Genomic DNA, 18,521 nt, shown 5'->3' with positions numbered 1-18,521 from the left:
GGGGGAGGGGAGGGAGCGCGCGCACGCACCCGTCCCGTCCGCGCTCGCAGCTCAAATTCTCGCCTTCAGCACTCTGACTGAACACGCAACTGCGGGGCGAGCCGGCGGGACTGCTGAGTCATAGTGCGCATGCGCACACGTGGAGCGTGCCTGCCGATCGCTTAGTACTCTGGGTAGCGTAGTTCTCTCGTGCGTGCGCTCTTTCCTGCTCTCGCCGGGGCTGTTCCACGTGATCGGCGCAATTTCACCCCCCCTTCTCACGTGACCGCAAACAGAAGCCGGGCAGGTTGTTGACACGTTGCCTAGCAACCGTGAGGCGTCCCTGGAAGCGTGTTGGTGTTAGCGACATAGTGAGGCAGTGTCCCGCCCTCCCAGCCAGACCCCACACAGGAGCCTCCATAGGCAACAGGAGGGGGTGAGGAAGGGCAGCAGGGGCAGGGGGTGAGGAGGAAAACGAAGGGCAGCAGGGGGTGAGGAAGGGCAGCAGGGGCAGGGGGTGAGGAAGAAGAAGGGCAGCAGCGGGTGAGGAAGGGCGGCAGGGGCAGGGGTGAGGAGGAAGAGGAAGGGCAGCAGGGGGTGAGGAAGGGGGGCAGGGGGTGAGGAAGAAGAAGGGCAGCAGGGGGTGAGGAAGGGTAGCAGGGGCAGGGGGTGAGGCGGAAGAGGAAGGACAGCGGGGGTGAGGAAGGGGGCAGGGGCAGGGGTGAGGAGGAAGAAGAAGGGCAGGAGGGGGTGAGGAGGAAGAGGAAGGACAGCAGGGGGTGAGGAAAGGCAGCAGGACGGTGAGGAGGATTTATTTTTTTCCCAATTTATTCTTTTAGCCTATATATTTAACTCCTGTCCCCCACAAAGGTGCCTGGGGACATGGTGGCAGAGAAAGATGGTTCGAGCCCCCCGAAACTCACTGGAGAGAGACCCCCACAACAACAGCAGCCACTGGGGCAGCTGAGGAGAACCAAGCAGCAGGTCACCGATGGATTCACTGTTAAAGCCATGATGAGAAACACTGTGGTATGTTTGCTGCCAGTAAAGAGGTTTTTAATTTGTTTAGTCTCATGTGCCCATGAAGCAGGTTCGGGGGTGGGGTCGGTGCCTGCCAGAAAGTATGCAGGGTTGGCATGATTTTAACTGAGATTAATTGGTCATGGAAATAGCTTTCAGATCTTGAGGAAATGTCATCTTGAGGTAATGGGTGGTCTCTCAGGATATTGTGATACTTCAGGTTAAAATGTGCCAGGTTTATGTAGCCGTGTATGTTGTTATATTGTTTTGCATAATCAAATCATATTGAATCAAATTCCAACCTATTATGAAGTTATGTCCAAACATAATTATGTTGTACTTCATTAAAATGTTATCATGTCATGCCATGACACTGTGTCAAAAAGTCTTCACCTTGTGTCACTGTATGGTGAAATTATGACATAAATGTCACATCATATGGTGAAAATTTTTCTTTGCAAAGGAGATGGTCCTTAAATCCTCAGCTCAGAGATACTATAGAAATGTAACATATTACTATTAATTATTATTCTAAGTATATATTTTAGTTAAAGGAAAACCCATACAAAGAGGTAGGAGAAAACAGTTGAACATCACATGAAAAATACAGCATTTTTAAAAGAACTTCCAAAAATAATCACCAAAAACCTTTCACACAGTATTAGAAAATATTACCTTGGAAATAAACATTTATTTTCTAGTGGCTAGCCCTTTAGCATGAGGATCACAAATAGGGGTTGATCCATCAACCTTTACTTTAACTAACAGTCTTTACAGAAGTAGTTCTATTAAAGTGTGTGGGACTTCTGCCATGAGTAAAGATTGCAATATCACACCCTGTGTCTGTAGTAAACCTTTCCTACAGTAATTGTTGTAACTGATTGCGTCCATTAAATTTAATAAATAAACCTCAAAGCTTCTGGTAATGCTGCTCAATTTCTAAGTGGGATGTGCTGTTATGAGCACACAACATCTGTGCTCAAAGCTCTGGATTGGCTTTTTGTTTGCTTTTGGGTACAGTTCAAGGTGTTGGCAACAGTCTTTCTCTTTCTCTCTTTTTAATTACATATACGTTCACAATAATAATTACCAAATGCATGAAAAAACCCCTAGAAACTGATCTCACCCAGCCTCTGGAATTCATTATATATATCAAAATTTAGAAGAAAAACAAACAAACAAGTCTACCTTAAATATATTGAGAAGCATTGTACTCTGTAGAATATATCTGAGAAATAACATTTTCCCCTTCTAGAGGTCTCAGTTGGACTAACAAACAACAATAATTATGAGCAAAGCCCCTCCCAGCACTGACTTATTATCATGTAATAATAAAAAAACGTTTATTATTTAATGTTAGCAGCCAAATCAGTCATACCCAGGTGCTTAACTTTATGCATATGCATAATCAAATTAACTTCAATAAGATTATTCATAGGGCATAAAGTTAAACACATGCATAAATCTTTGCCTAAATTAGGCCTTAAAGACACAAAACATGAAATGTAAAAAACAAGGCTATAACATAAAACCACAAAAATGATTAGGGATATGGAACGGCTGCCATATGTGGAGAGATTAATAAGACTGGGACTTTTCAGCTTGGAAAAGAGATGACTAAAGGGGGATATGATTGAGGTCTATAAAATCATGATTGGTGTGGCGAAAATAAATAAGGAAGTGTTATTTACTCCTTCTCATAACACAAAAACTAGGGATCACCAAATGAAATTAATAGGCAGAAGGTTTAAAACAAACAAAAGGAAGTATTTTTTCACACAGCGCACAGTCAACCTGTGGAACTCCTTGCCAGAGGATGTTGTGAAGGCCAAGACTATAACAGGGTTCAAAAAAGAACTAGATAAATTCATGGAGGATAGGTCCATCAATAGCTATTAGCCAGGATGAGCAGGGTTGGTGTCCCTAGCCTTTGTTTGCCAGAAGCTGGGAATGGGCGACGAGATGGATCACTTGATGATTACCTGTTCTCTTCATTCTCTCTGGGGCACCTGGCATTGGCCACTGTCGGAAGACAGGATACTGGGCAAGATGAACCTTTGGTCTGATCCAATATGGCCATTCTTATGTTCATATGAACCATCAACAAACTTGAATTTGAATCTGATTTTAGTGATCAGTATATAGAGAACTGTTTGTTAACTATTATTATTATTGCTTTTAATTCACAAAGTCTCCAGTCAGGATTTGGGCTCTGTAGAAACACAAAGAACTGTATAATCACCACTCTGAAGAACTCAGAATTAGAATATATGCTCTACCACATCTGAAAGATTGGAACCCCAACTGGCATAGAACATTTATCTCTAATTCTGGGGTTCATGAGTCCTCCATTTAGAACCCATAAGTGTGTATTTCCTAGATCATAATTATGTTTTTCTAATAGTTCTCACATCTACAGTATGTGCTAGTAAGCTACAGGCCCTCATGTCCAAAACCTCATTTTTACATTTTCCCCAAGACCAGCTGGTCTTTGATGCTCATTTCAAATTTGTTCCCAATTTTGTTCAGGATTTTCATTTAAATCAGTCTATGACTTTGACTGGTATTTTTATCTGCACTCACATTCATCCCACATTCTCCATAAGATGAACATTAGACAGTTTCCATCCTTTGATTTAGACAGGCCATAGATCTTTTGTGAATCCTATTTTCTCTTCTTGAGTCCTGTGAATAAGTTTAGTGGCATTTCCATCCTTCAAATTGTTGGGCAATTATTGGCTGCAAATGCACAGACATGAGTTCACGAGACAATTTTCTCTATATATACCTCTGCTAGAATATTATATAAAGTTCTGAGCGCCTTGGGTCAGGTCCACAAAAGGACTTAGGCATTGCAATGCTGAATGTTGCAGCACCTAATTTTTACATGCTCAGAAAATTACAGGAACAACGAACACTGTGATTCACAAAGCCTGAGGTTAGCGTTTAGGCTCTCTATACAATGAATGGGGAGAGATAGGTACCTAAGATGTGATCCACAAAAACCAGCATGGTAGGCATGGGAGCCCATCTCCTGGAGTCAGGAGGCTTAGGTGTCTAAGCTATTTTTTGCAGGAATGAGTGAGGTGTCTGCCTTGCTCCACATAAGACAGCCAGAGGAGGTGGTGCTCATTGTATAACTGTTAGTCTAGTGGTTAGAGCACTCATCTGGGATGTAGAGCCCCATATTTAAGTCCCCCCTCTGCTGGCAGGGGAGAAAGGATTTAAACAGGGATCTTCTCTCTTTTTGGAATGTGCTCAAACCACTGGGCTATGAGATCTTCTGGTGTGGGGGTCCCTCAATTTCTCCTTTGGTAGCTTTTCCACTGTAGATAAATAATTAAAGAGTGATTGGAGAAGGGGAACTGCACCTGGGGTCTCCCACATGGGTGCCCTACCTACCAGGCTACGAGTTATTCTTTCTCTCTCGTTGGTCCTATGACTTTTCCCCCGTGGATAAATACTTGAATAGTCACTGAATGAGAGAAAGCTGGGAGTTGGGAGATTCAGGTTCCAGTCCCTCTGCTCCAATCACTCTTTTGTTATTTATCCATGGTGGAACAGCTTCAACAGGAGAGACTAAGGGAGCCTGCCATCAGAATTTCCCAGAGCTCACTGGTTAGAGCACTCTCCTAAAGGTGGTAGACCTCTGTGCAAATTTTGAATGAGATCCAATCTGGTAGGTGGCTTCAGATGTTCTTCCACCTAGCCTCCCCCCAGTTTTTGGATTCTTCTGGGGCTAGAAGGGAGATAGGCAACTGGACACCTAGAGTAAAGCAGCAATGTCACACTCAGAGGCAGAAACTTAGGGCTGGTCTACACCCAGCCGCTAGTTCGGCGGCTGGGGATCGAAGTTCTGGGTTCGACTTATCGCGTCTGGTCTGGACGCGATAAGTCGAACCAGGAAGTGCGCGCCGTCGACTGCGGTACTCCAGCTCGGCGAGAGGAGTACCGCGGAGTCGACGGGGAGCCTGCCTGCCGCGTGTGGACCGCGTCTGAACCGCGGTAAGTTCGAACTAAGGTATGTCGACTTCAGCTACGTTATTCACGTAGCTGAAGTTGCGTACCTTACTTCGACTTGGGGGGTTAGTGTAGACCAGGCCTTAGGCACGGAGGGAACTTTTTCCATGACAAGTTAGGTACCGAGTGAGTTTAAGCGCCTACAGTGTTTGGTGTAAGTTTTATGAATCTCACTGGAGACAAAAAATGGGATTTAAGCACCCAGTCTGGGGCTTAGGCCCCTAAGTACCGTTGTTGATCGGGGCTCTTGATAGTAGAAAAATACTGACACACTGGAAAGAGTGTAGGGAATTTCTAATCTTACTACTTGCTGTTCTCCCAATGTTGGTAAATTAACTTGTAAACTTCCTACCATTGTTGTTATCTTATTTTCAGGTATTGTTTTCTATTATACAGTTCATATCTTGGGTAGATTGCATCTAATGTATCAGGAATGTTTTAAATAACAGCTCTCTCCTGTTTTCAAAACAACAAACCCCAGGCAAGCCCCAAGAAATGACAGTCTTTCGGCCTTCAGCAGACATATGGGCTGTGGAAACCAGATAATTTCTTTTTAATTTGGTCTTCATGCTGCAGCTTTATCATCTAAAATCTTCTGTGACTCAACATACATTTGTTTACCCATTATGTAACACTTTCTTCATCATATTGGTCATTAATAACTTATAATTCACCATTACTTTCCACAAAATTTCTCCAAATTCTGGAGATGCTGAAATATATCTACAAAGACTTTTAAAACACCTTTTTTATATTAATCAAGGCAAGGTGAATTTGACCTTGGTGGAGAGAATGCAAAACAAAAAAGAAAGGGGTTTATTTTACAGCTTTTTTAATTCTAGAGATGTGGAGAACAAACTATATAGCCACTTCAGTGAGTTTAAGGATTAATTTTTTAAGATCTTTCCTCCTCTCCAGATATATTCAGTTCACACAGATATTTGCATATCTTTGTATAAGCAATAGTATATAAAAGAATACTTGATTTAGTCTAGAAATTCAGAAGTTTTAGCAGGGCTTGAAAAAATTTACTCAATTCATGACAAGTGGAAAGCTTTGGCTGGTGAGTATGGATACCTAAACTTTCACACTTTAAGTGAATTTAAGTTATTTTTAAACAATTAGGATTCTAGCTGTTATGGTTTTTATTATGGTTATGACAATAACATTTGGAAGGTTAACAGAATGTGAAAAAATGCAGTACCGTCTTCCTAGTCTGCAAACAAGTAAATCCACTGTCACTCCAATGGCTCCTAGCTTTGATAATCAACAGCAGAATGAAATTAATAAGATTCTGATCAGTTTCACAGCTGATAGTTAGAACACTGTGGAAAGTAGTGAAACTGGTAAGAATCATGGTGGTTTCTTATTGACACTACTGTTGCTTGGGAAAGTTATAAACAACAGTATAGGCAGCCACTGGATTTATTCTCATGGGAGAAGGACTCAAAAATGGAGATCAGGGAGTTGTAGAGTATTAGGTCCAGATATACAAAGGGACCTAGGTGTTGTAACACCTAACTTTTAGGTGCTTAGAAAATCACAAGAACAATTGAATTCACAAAGCCTGAGTTAGGTACCCAGCCTCCTATACAATGCATGGGGAGAGATCAATGTGTGATAATGGGACCCACAAAACCCACCATTTAAACTAGCCAGTAAGAGTTATTGAGAAAGAGGAGATGTCCAAAGTGGAACAGCTTCAACAGAAGAGATTGAGAGAAACTCACATCAAAGTATTGCAAACCCTAGAGGTCAGGGCACTCTTCTGAGAAGTAGGGGACCTCTGTGCAAATCCTTGCTCTCCTTAAAGCAGAAGGGAAAATTGAACCTGGGTGTGGTACATGCTGGATGAATGTACTAACTAGGGTGCTGTAAGTTGTAAGAGAGGCACCACCATAGCTTCCTCTGGCTGGCTTTTTAATGGGACCTCATCCAGTAGGCCAGCTCTTAGCGTGCCAACCAGATCAGCCCCTGCCAATCTTCTGCTGGTTTGAGAATTGTGCTGGGGCATAGGCATTATATAGGTGTCCAGTTACCTAGAGTGAGGAGCAGTGCACATGCCCAGAGGCAGAAACCTAGATGCCTCAGGGACTTTTACAGCAAAAATTTAGATGTTGAGTGAGGCTTGGTTTACTCTACAGAGTTAGGTCGACATAAGCAGTTTTTGTCAACCTAACTATGTTCGTATCTACAGTACAATCTTGCTCCCGCCGATGTAAGTACCCTACTACACCGACATAATAACTGCACCTCCATGAGAGGCTTAGGGTTTATGTTGGTGTAGTTAGGGCGACACTGCATTCCTTACAGGGGTTGTTGGCTGTCTTGGAGCCATGAAATTGACAAGAAAGCAAGCTCCTGGCTCCCCAGCTGGGCTGCTGTCAGGTCTCTGCTCCAAACCATGCTGCCATCCAGGCTCCCGGCTTGGGCTGCTGCCCGGGCTCCTCACTCCCTGCTGGGAGCCCTGCTGCCCCTCAGGGTCCCTGCTCCCCACCAGGAGAATGGCAGCTGACTGGACCTCAGGCAGCTTCCTCCCTACTCCCAGCTGGGAGCAGCTCCTCTCCTCCCAGCCCCCCGCTTCCAGCTCAGAGCAGGGAGGTGAGAAGCCTCTGGGGACAGTTGGGCTCCCAATGGGGAGCTGCGTGGAGCTAAGAGCCTGGGCTCTCAGCCCCCCACCCTGCCCCTCTTCAGTCGGTGGAAGCGCTCCTGGTGAGGATGCACACTATCGACAGGAGGGTAGTGTGGACATCAGTAAGTACGGTGGTAGCTGTAAGTTGATCTAACAGGTCGATTTAAGATGGTAGTGTAGACATGCCCTGAGATTATGTACCCACAGGGTTAAGCGGTAGCTGAGTGAGGGGAAGATTGTGGATCACAGTGGTGCCTGAAACTGGAACATAGATACCTAAGAGCTTTTGCAGATGTGGGGCCTTGTGAAAATTACTGGAATCCACAAAGCCTGAGTTAGGTGCCCAGGCAATATGAACCTAAGTATGGAAGCCACAAAAGCCAGCAGGCTAAGCAGCTCCCCATGTAAACTAGACAACAGCAGATGTGAATGAGAGGGTGTGTCCTATGCTCATCCTTCTCAGGGAGTTTGGTACTTATCTCTGCTTGCGATCTTTGGCCATGAACCTTCTCTTGGAATCATGTATATAAGCCATGTTATGCAAGAAATGCTAGAGGAGCAGGTCATGGTAGTGTCCACTTTATAATTTTAACTCAGTGATTCAATACCACACAGCCCCTGGTTCAATATCACCCTCTGCTCAATGGGGAGAAAGTAATTGAATGTGGATCTTCCACCTCTCAGGAGAGTGCCCTAGTCTTAGGATGTAGTTATTGAATAGTCTGGTGTAGGGCTCTCTGAATATCTCCTTTTGAAACTGTTCTACTTTGTATAAATTCTTAAATAGTCATTGGGCCAACAAGAGTGACAATGACTCTATAGCCTTGTGGTTAGGATACCTACTAGGCATGAAAGATACAGGGTTTACTCCCCCTGGTCCAACATGGAACTTGTTGGTGAAAGGTCTCCCACCACCCCAATAGTAGATAGAAACATTTAATCCTCTGGCTAGTCTGGTAAAAATTCAAGAGTTCTCAGTTTTAGTACCCTGTGTTTAAAATGTATTACAGTAGAACCTGAGAGTTACTAACACCTTGGGAATAAAAGATTTTTCATAACTCTGAACAAAATATTATGGTTGTTCTTTCAAGTTTACAACGGGAACATTGACTTAATATAGCTTTGAAACTTTCCCGTGCAGAAGAAAAATGCCGCTTTTAACCATTTTAATTTAAATGAAACAAGCACAGAGATTGCTTCCTTACCTTTTCAGATCTTTTTTTAAACTTTCCCTTAATTTTTTTTAGTAGTTTACATTTAACACAGTACTGTACTGTAGTTGCTTTGTGTGTGTGTGTGTGTCCTGCTGCCTGATTACATACTTCTGGTTCCAAATGAGGTGTGTGGTTGACTGGTCAGTTCATAACTCTGAGGTTCTACTGTAGTTTAGATAGCTGGCTTAATAGATATTCACCAAAAGAAAAATGTTTCTGATCCTAAAGTAACTGGGATCCCTTTTCTTTGTTCACGTGTAACTTTTTACTGATCCAATATGTTTTTTCTTCAAAAACTGTGGAACAGATGAACTGATATACCAAGTTAGACTAAAAATTCATGTAGTCCAATTTCCTGTTTCAGACAGTGGTCAGTACCAGATACTAAAAACTGTCCCCTATAATAGACAATTATGTAATACTTTGCCTATGGGAGAATTTCTTCTTAACTCCAGAGTTAATTTAGTGGTTGGTTTATGTCCTGAAGCAGAAGAGGTATGATATTCCTTATGAACTTTTATACAAGCTAAGTAACTGCAAATATTCTTATTATTCATATAGATAATACTACACCCTGTCTCTGGAAGCCAACAAGGGAAGAAATGAAGAACAATAGAGAAATAAGGCTTCAATTCAGCAAAGCACTTAATCACATGTTTAAGTGATTTGCTTAACTGGGGCCTATGAGAGGCAGACTCAAGCATCCACAGAATCAGTAGCCTCTCATAACCAGAGGGGTGAAGAGCAGCAAAAATAATTCCCTCCCCCATTAAAAATAGGATACTTGCGAGTACTAATGGTCACACATTCAGTTTAAAGCATTGGTATTTTTATCTGAATAAGCAATGATTTGATTACACAGTCAAATCAAAGCACATGCAATTAGAAATTTGCAGTCTATGGTCTGAGAGGTTTTCTGGGCCCCTTCCAACATGAATTAAATGTAAGAAGACAAAAGTTCATATGTAATCCCCACTTCCTGTGCATTCCCACAAGCATGCCTTTAAGATGATATCAGAAGGGGATCCTGCTTTGATGTCTACCCTAGTATTCCTCCACCAGCTGTCATTTTCACATTTTGTACGCTCTCTAGAGTGCACAAAATCACATATTGCACATTCAAATAATCCTAATGGGAGGAATTCAGGAAAAGAGATGACTATTCAGGATAAAGGGAAGACTCACATTGGCTGAGGTTAAGGAAGGCCAGTCAAAGAAAATGTTACTAGCCTGTCTTAAATGCTTTACTTTGTATTTCGATGGACAGTGTTTTAGATGTATGCCCTCCTTTACATACATTTGTCTGTAACTCTGTATATCAGTGTATTTTTAAAAGAAGTTAGTAGACAATCACATATTGCTTGTATGGTGTGCATGATTTTTTAAATACTTTATTTCTAAATCAGATTTTTGCAGAAATGCCAAAAGGATGTAAGGGCTAATTGAGGATTAAGTTGGTTTAAATTTGGATTTTTAAAACCAAGTAATTGAGCAGAGATATTCATGTGCAAAAATAACCTATGAAAAAATCTTAATTGGTGAAATATACACTTCTTTTATGGTCAGACATCCTTCAACACATTTTTTAAAGGTGAAATTAAGATAACAACCACATATCAGTAGTCTGAGTGCATATTATTTTAGAAGAATGTTAAAGTTTAAAAATCCCTTTAGGCTTTTGAGGGATCAAAGTAGTTGGGGGAGGAATTCTTCACTCTAGACACCTGAATGGTGCCCAGTAACAGCAGAAAAGTGGAGGAAGGGAGCCGTCATTACACAGGGGCCTGGGTGCAATAGGAAATAAGCAGGAGGATTGAGAAGGGGGTTCATAACTTTCCAGGGGCCTCTTGCATGGTGCCTGAGAAGAAGCATGAGGTGAAAAGAAGGAGCAGGGAAGGGAATCTTATACACCCTAATATGCTGCCCCCAGATGCTAAACTGTCCCTATTTTCCCCACCTTGCAGATCTTCAAAGCAGGGTTCCATTTTTGCTTACGGAGTTCCATAGAGAAGGAAGACAGGGTGCTACCAGGAGTCTGGGGGGTAACATCTGTAGCAGCATTTTCTTAATCTCATTATTGCCATTCTTTGGATTTTATCACAAGTTGTGTAATATTTGATGTTTTTTTCTTGAAGCCCCAGCTGCTGGAATCAAGAGATTGCATGAGGATCTCAGCTTACATTAAAAAATAATTTCTAGCCAGTGTGGTTCCAGAAAAAGTCTTGAAAACATTACCCTAGTGTACCATAAAAGCTCTGAAACTAAAAAGCCAATAAAAAGAACCTACAATTTAAAAAAAAAAACCTCATGATTTTAAGGGCCTACCTCATGATTTTTGAATGATTGGGGATGGCAATATTGTAGTTTTGCTCACCTGGCTCCATGCAGAAGGCCTCCACAAACATTTCCAGCTGATCTCTGCCTTGGCTTCTAGTGAATATGTATATTTTAGGTGTCATAATACATAAACTCCTTGTCCAATTCTCTTTAAATATGATAGAAAAATTCTACCTCATCTCTATAGGTAACATACTAATGATGAGATTGCTATTATTTTTATGTTTTATAAGGTAATACCGACATTGTTTTATAATAGAAATTTAATTGCTACCTTAACTATGGATCACTGCTGTTCTATAATCTGGAGAATGATCAAATGGAAGTCTACTAAATGTACAAAAAGAAGTCTTCCTTCAGACTTGGAGTAAATATGAAAAATTTCAGCCCACTGTAATTTCACTTTGTCTTTTTCAGAAAGTTATAAACATCTAAAAATTAGGGCTGCTTATGAAAAGACCTTTTCAACCAGAACTATAGCATTTTTCTCAATATTATGATAATATAACCAGAAAAAAAAATATGTAATGCGAGATATTATAGCATCATTTATCAGAGCTCAAATTTCATACTGTATTTTTAACTAGAGTTTTTATTGCTTAATGATGTTTCTGTTCAGAAAATATTCTTAATATTGCTGTTCTTGATATTTTAGAAGACTCCGATTTTTTTTTAAAATTAGTCCCTATTTTTTTATAAATATGGGGGAGAGTTGATGTATTTTTCATAAATATAAGAATGAGATTTGTTTCATATTCTTGAGCGTGAAGAAATGCACGCTGTTCAGTTACACATTTGAATCACCAATCTGCCTTTTATAATTTAGTCATATGACTGAAAATAGATAATTGTCCGACACATAGAAAAACATAAACTATTGAGCAATAGCCAACATGGTTTCTGTAAAGGGAAATCGTGTCTTACTAATCTATTAGAGTTCCTTGAAGGGGTCAACAAACATGTGGACAAGGGGGATCCAGTGGACATAGTGTACTTAGATTTCCAGAAAGCCTTTGACAAGGTCCCTCACCAAAGGCTCTTATGTAAATTAAGCTGCCATGGGATAAAAGGGAAGGTCCTTTCATGGACTGAGAACTGGTTAAAAGACAGGGAACAAAGGGTAGGAATTAATGGTAAATTCTCAGAATGGAGAGGGGTAACTAGTGGTGTTCCCCAAGGGTCAGTCCTCGGACCGATCCTGTTCAACTTATTCATAAATGATCTGGAGAAAGGGGTAAACAGTGAGGTGGCAAAGTTTGCAGATGAAACTAAACTGCTAAAGATAGTTAAGACCAAAGCAGACTGTGAAGAACTTCAAAAAGATCTCACAAAACTAAGTGATTGGGCAACAAAATGGCAAATGAAATTTAATGTGGATAAATGTAAAGTAATGCACATTGGAAAAAATAACCCCAACTATACATACAATATGATGGGGGCTAATTTAGCTACAACGAGTCAGGAAAAAGATCTTGGAGTCATCGTGGATCGTTCTCTGAAAATGTCCACGCAGTGTGCAGAGGCGGTCAAAAAAGCAAACAGGATGTTAGGAATCATTAAAAAGGGGATAGAGAATAAGACTGAGAATATATTATTGCCCTTATATAAATCGATGGTACGCTCTCATCTCGAATACTGCGTACAGATGTGGTCTCCTCATCTCAAAAAAGATATACTGGCACTAGAAAAGGTTCAGAAAAGGGCAACTAAAATGATTAAGGGTTTGGAACGGGTCCCATATGCGGCGAGATTAAAGAGGCTAGGACTGTTCAGCTTGGAAAAGAGGAGACTAAGGGGGGATATGATAGAGGTATATAAAATCATGAGTGATGTGGAGAAAGTGGATAAGGAAAAGTTATTTACTTATTCCCGTAATACAAGAACTAGGGGTCATCAAATGAAATTAATAGGCAGCAGGTTTAAAACAAATAAAAGGAAGTTCTTCTTCACGCAGCACACAGTCAACTTGTGGAACTCCTTACCTGAGGAGGTTGTGAAGGCTAGGACTATAACAGAGTTTAAAAGAGAACTGGATAAATTCATGGTGGTTAAGTCCATTAATGGCTATTAGCCAGGACGGGTAAGGAATGGTGTCCCTAGCCTCTGTCTGTCAGAGGGTGGAGATGGATGGCAGGAGAGAGATCACTTGATCATTGCCTGTTAGGTTCACTCCCTCTGGGGCACCTGGCATTGGCCACTGTCGGTAGACAGGATACTGGGCTAGATGGACCTTTGGTCTGACCTGGTACGGCCTTTCTTATGTTCTTATGTTCTAAGCAGATTGTCAATTAGCACCGTCATCATATCATTGATTGACATTTTTTATTATCTTAAACCACTTCATTTATTTTATTCACAATATTTTACATAGAGAGAAAGCTTGTAAAGTTTTACATTTCATAGGTAGATGAACTAGATGTAAAATTATTTTGAAACATAATGACACGTTTCAAGATGCCTTAGCTAATCAGTTCTTTATAAACTAAAAAATAGCATATTCACACTGAACCATTATTTTAAATATGACTTACAGAGAGCACTGTAAGTTCTGTTCATTGAAGTATTGGGATACAATACTTAAAACTTTGCAAAATTGCACACGATTGTAAAACAGCTTATACCTGACCCCTCCTACCATAAGGAGCCAAGGGAATTCCAGGGTGGTTCTGATCATACTGGCAGTAGCAGATGCTGTGATGACATATCAGAGTGGGAATCAGTAATTGGGGCAAGGCAGCATGCTGCAAGACCTAAGAATGAAAATACTCTTTAGTTTTCAAATAATAATTATACTTTGACTGATCCTCTAAACTTTGCCAAAGAGGTATTCAGCCCTACTGCTGAAGTTAATGGAGGACAATTGTCTTTGCCAATCACCTTTAAGAGGTGCTGTTGTTATTCTATAGTTTATATGATAAAGTGTTGTTCACTCAGTCGTGGGTCAATAATGATGTTGGTGAAATTCTGGCCCCCCCAAAGTCAATGCCAAAACTTTAATTGACTTCAGGAGGGTCAGGATTTCACCTAATGGTCTTACTATAATTAACTTATAATCAATAGATGTCATAGTCTGTTACATGGCCCAGGACAAGCCCTACACCAAATTGTGCCCCAGGCGAGGAGCATCTTTCGCGTGCCCCCCCCTCTATTTGTTAAACTTTTTAATACCTTATTTTTATTGTATTTGTAGCCCATTTCATGACTTTGATGCAAGATATGCATGCATGATTTATTCCTGTCATATAAGACAATAAATTTGCACACTAAGATCTGTAAATCTGTATTTATTCATGCCATATATAAACAAATAAACAATTCATTTCCTCTAAGCTTATAGAAACTTTTTAAATTAATATCAAAAAATTGAACTCTGCACTAACATTGGGTGGACCAGTATTAAATAGTGTTACAGTAGGCTTATTCCTGGGGGAATTCTGCACCACTGCGGCGCAGCAGAAAAATGACCCCCTGTAGATTCTCTTTGCTTCCTTGCAGAAAATGGTTTCTGTGGGGAAGCAAAGAGAAGCTGCACCAGTGCTCACTCACCCCTCCCCAGCAGCTCAGACAAGTCTTTCTGGGCAGCCAGGGGAGAGGTAAATCACTGGGGAGAAGGGGACCTGGGAATGCCCCGGCCGCCCAAGGAAGTGAGTCCAAGCTGGGCGGGGTGGAGGGGAAGAGGAGGATGGAGACAAGTTTCCCCCCCTTCCCTGCACCAAGCTAGGTCAAATCAACCCCCAAAAACTTCCCCTGGCTGCAGGAAGCTCTGCACCATGGGGTTGGGGGGGCTTGGTGTGGGGGAGGTCTGGTGGAGAGGGTGAAGTTCAGCAGGGGGATTGCAGAGGGGGGTGTTCCAGATGCACAGTAGTTGGGTGAATAGGGGGAGCAGCTCCCTGTACAGTGACCCCCTCCCTCTGCCCACACACACCTAGAACCTCCCACCGAGCCCCCCCCCCACATCAGGAGCCCCCTGCATGCAGAACCCCCCACTGAGTCTCCTGAACCCCCACCCCACTGAGCCTTACTCCTCCATCAGGAGCCCCCTACACCTGGACACCCACCCCACTGAGCCCCAACCAGCTTCACCCTGACCCCCCACCCTACCAAGCCCCTCTCCCCCACCACCCTCCACTAAGTCCTAACTACCTTCACCTGGACTCCCCTGCAGAATCCCATTTTCCCTGCATCCAGAACCCCACACCGAGCCCCTGTGCATCCAAATCCCCCTCCCCAGACCTCCCATCGAGCTCCCCACACCCAGATTGTGTCACTCAGAAACCTGGTACCCTTGAGGGAATTCTGTACCAAAAATTTTTAAAAATTAAAATTCTGCAACGTTCTGCATATTTTATTTGTCAAAATAAGACAGAAACACAACAACAATATAATCATACCATTTTCAATTATTTTGGTAATTTATTTCAAAATACTTGTAAGCAAATAATTAAAAATGGTGTGATTATATTGTTGTTGTGTTTCTGTTATTTTGACAAATAACATATATGCAGAACTTTGCAGAATTTTAAAATATTGTGCACAAAATTTTTAATTTTTATGGCGCTGAATTCCCTCAGAAGTAAGTAGATGATAGCCTTAAAATGTTAACCCTCATCCTTTAGTTCAAAAGGTCAATTTTCTTGCCTTTTCCCTTGTGAACTGAAGCACAGCATCAGAGCGATCCAAAGACCGGCCAATGTCATTTTAAAACAATAAAATAGCAAGTGATGTCTCTTGTTGGCCATCGTCGATCAAAGATATATTTTAATGAGCCTGAGCTTCGAAATGCTGCATTTACCACTCGCAAGTGTGACCAGTAGCATGAGCAGAATCCTCAAAGCTATCCACACATTAGGAAAAGTGTCCTTCAGCCCTGCATCATGAATGAATTGGAGAACTTGGAGTGGTGAGTGCTTCCCATATGACAAAATCTAACCGATGTTGTCTAATTCAACATAGTGGTTTTTATCATTGATGTCTGAACATTCCCCATGTGTCAGTGTCCGATGAAGGTCCATACAATTGTTAAAGAGTGTTTTCCTGTCTGGCAGCAGCTTACGAAGGTCATACAAAAACCCTCAGGTTTTTTCGTGATGCGTCATTTGTCTGAATCTTTCTTTGATGGACACTCGAGCAGTGTCAACAAGTGAGCGAAAAAAACTTTCTCTTGAATTTTTCTTCCAAGCTTCTGATCACCTCATCTCTGTCCTTGTAACCAAACTGTCTCTTCTTCCGATGAATACAAGTTTCCTTGAAGACGGGCTCAACTCCTAAGTTTTCCTCCGTTCCTCAGCAGTGATGGCATCTTCAAATCTGTTGTCTCTGTAGGCCACAACGAAATCAAGGCAGCTTCTCAAAGTAGTAGCGGTCACGATGTCCATTGACTGAATTTATAATGCCTTGCTTACAGCATTTACTGAGAACCCAGAATATCATGCCAAACCACAATTGAGACCAGAAATTTGAAGTCAATGATCTGGGTGGCCAAGCTTTGCACCTCGTGTCAGATTCCGTCCTTGTCTTTACTTGACTGCGCCCGTTCCATCAGGCTGTGGTAGACTTCAGTCACTTGGTTTCTCACTGGCCTTATGCTGTCAATGCAGCTCTCCCAGCAAGTGTCACTTAGCAGCTTCACGGTCAGATTTGTAACATTGTCTATGAAGATCTTCCACCTGATAGTTGATGCTGAATACAGGTTGCATATCCTGGAATAAATTGCCTAGGGAGGTTGTGGAATCTCCATCTCTGGAGATATTTAAGAGTAGGTTAGATAAATGTCTATCAGGGATGGTCTAGACAGTATTTGGTCCTGCCATGCGGGCAGGGGACTGGACTCGATGACCTCTCGAGGTCCCTTCCAGTCCTAGAATCTATGAATCTATGAATCTATGAATCTATGAATAATCCTTTGCAGTACTCTGAAGAGAGATACTGAATCTAAAGAAGATGACACTGTATCTGACACAACAAGGTTAAGGGAATGGCAGTCACAAGGCATGAGGAAAGTTCTTGGATTCAGCGCAAAGATCCTCGCCTGAATGCCATTGTTTCTTCCCTTCATGTTGTGCTGTTATCATAGCCTTGGCAGCAGCAGTCCTGAAGCTTTATTTTATTCTCATTCAAAATGTTCATAAACAGTTCTGTTACGCCTTTTCCAGTAGAGTCGTCCACAGATCAGAAACAGATAAAGTGTTCCTTTACTTAGGGTATGTCTACACTACAGGATTAATCCGAATTTAGATAATTCGAATTTGGGAAACAGGTTGTATACATTCGATTGTGCGCGGCCACACTAAGCACCTTAATTCGGTTTTAAACCACATTAATTCGGTGGTGTGCGGCCACACTACCCCATTAACTTAAATACAGTAATTCGGTGGTGTGCGTCCACACTAACCCTAATTCGAATTAACAAAATCGATTTAGGCTCTACTCCGTTCGTCGAGGTGGAGTACAGAAATCGATTTAAAGGGCCCTTTAATTCGAATTAACTAGCTCTGTAGTGTGGACGGGTGAAGGGTTAATTCGGATTAAGGCAGCTAAATCCGAATTAAAGTCCTAGTGTAGACCAGGCCTTAGATACAGCCATCTTCCTACTCAACAAATCTTACTGTAAATGACATCTTTTCACTGTGACCTAACATCGGGAGTGCAGTCCATTATTATGGTGTAGTATTTCACTTTGCCAAGCCGCTTCAATATGTTATCAAGCACCTTCCTTGCCATAAGGTCCATCAAGTCATTTTGAATTGTTTTGCTGCAGTAATGGTCAATAACTTCTTTATGAACTACTCAACGTAGGTGCTTATGCATGACATCATCGTATTTCCCAAGGAGCTATACCAAACCGAGGAAATTACCGTTATGTTCAGTGAACAACTTATCCAATGAGCCCTGGAAAGCCAAATTATTCTTTGTAAGGAAGAGGGTAATTGAGATTAGATGCTTGAGCACATTCAGTGCTGGATTTCTACATTAATAATGTGCTGGTTTTCTGCGTCTATGCATTTATTCAGCTTGAGCTTGGACTCAACTTCCATCCGTTTGGAGTAGGCCATAAAATGGTCAGGTGACTTTTCATGTTGCTTCAGAGCATCAGATAAGTTATGCCAGTAATTGTACCCAGAAAGCACAAGCAACCATTTGGCATTCTTGTCAAATATTTTGCAACAAAAACAGAAAACTTTGTCAGTTGATTTAGAGTAAACTAGCCAACGCCAATTCAGTTTCTCAGCAATCTCGAGCACTCTCTCAGCGTGATTTTGAGAAGTGTCTCTTCTGCTCATTTACTGGAAACATTATATCTTCAATTTTGCCCAGCCCAT

At 41.7% G+C, this 18,521-nt stretch overlaps 1 protein-coding gene across 2 annotated transcripts in view; it reads left to right on the top strand.

Moving 5' to 3' along the window:
- The first annotated feature begins 295 nt into the window (after positions 1-295).
- Positions 296-18,521, top strand: part of PACRG (parkin coregulated) — a 469,474-nt gene continuing 451,248 nt past the window's right edge. The window contains exons 1-2 of one of the 2 annotated variants that reach the window (XM_024194745.1): positions 296-350; positions 850-1,008. In XM_024194745.1, the coding sequence (XP_024050513.1) occupies positions 862-1,008 (147 nt within the window). In that variant the 5' untranslated portion in view covers positions 296-350; positions 850-861. Of the gene's footprint in view, positions 351-380; positions 416-849; positions 1,009-18,521 lie in introns of those variants that run through there. The other variant, XM_024194744.2, reaches the window with a different exon arrangement.

The sequence above is a fragment of the Terrapene carolina genome, unplaced genomic scaffold, assembly GCF_002925995.2.
Source record: "Terrapene carolina triunguis isolate 2854851 unplaced genomic scaffold, T_m_triunguis-2.0 Scaffold85, whole genome shotgun sequence".
NCBI lineage: Eukaryota > Metazoa > Chordata > Testudines > Emydidae > Terrapene > Terrapene triunguis.
Note: the sequence above shows the minus strand (reverse complement) of the source record. Positions and strands in the feature narration are given on the sequence as shown.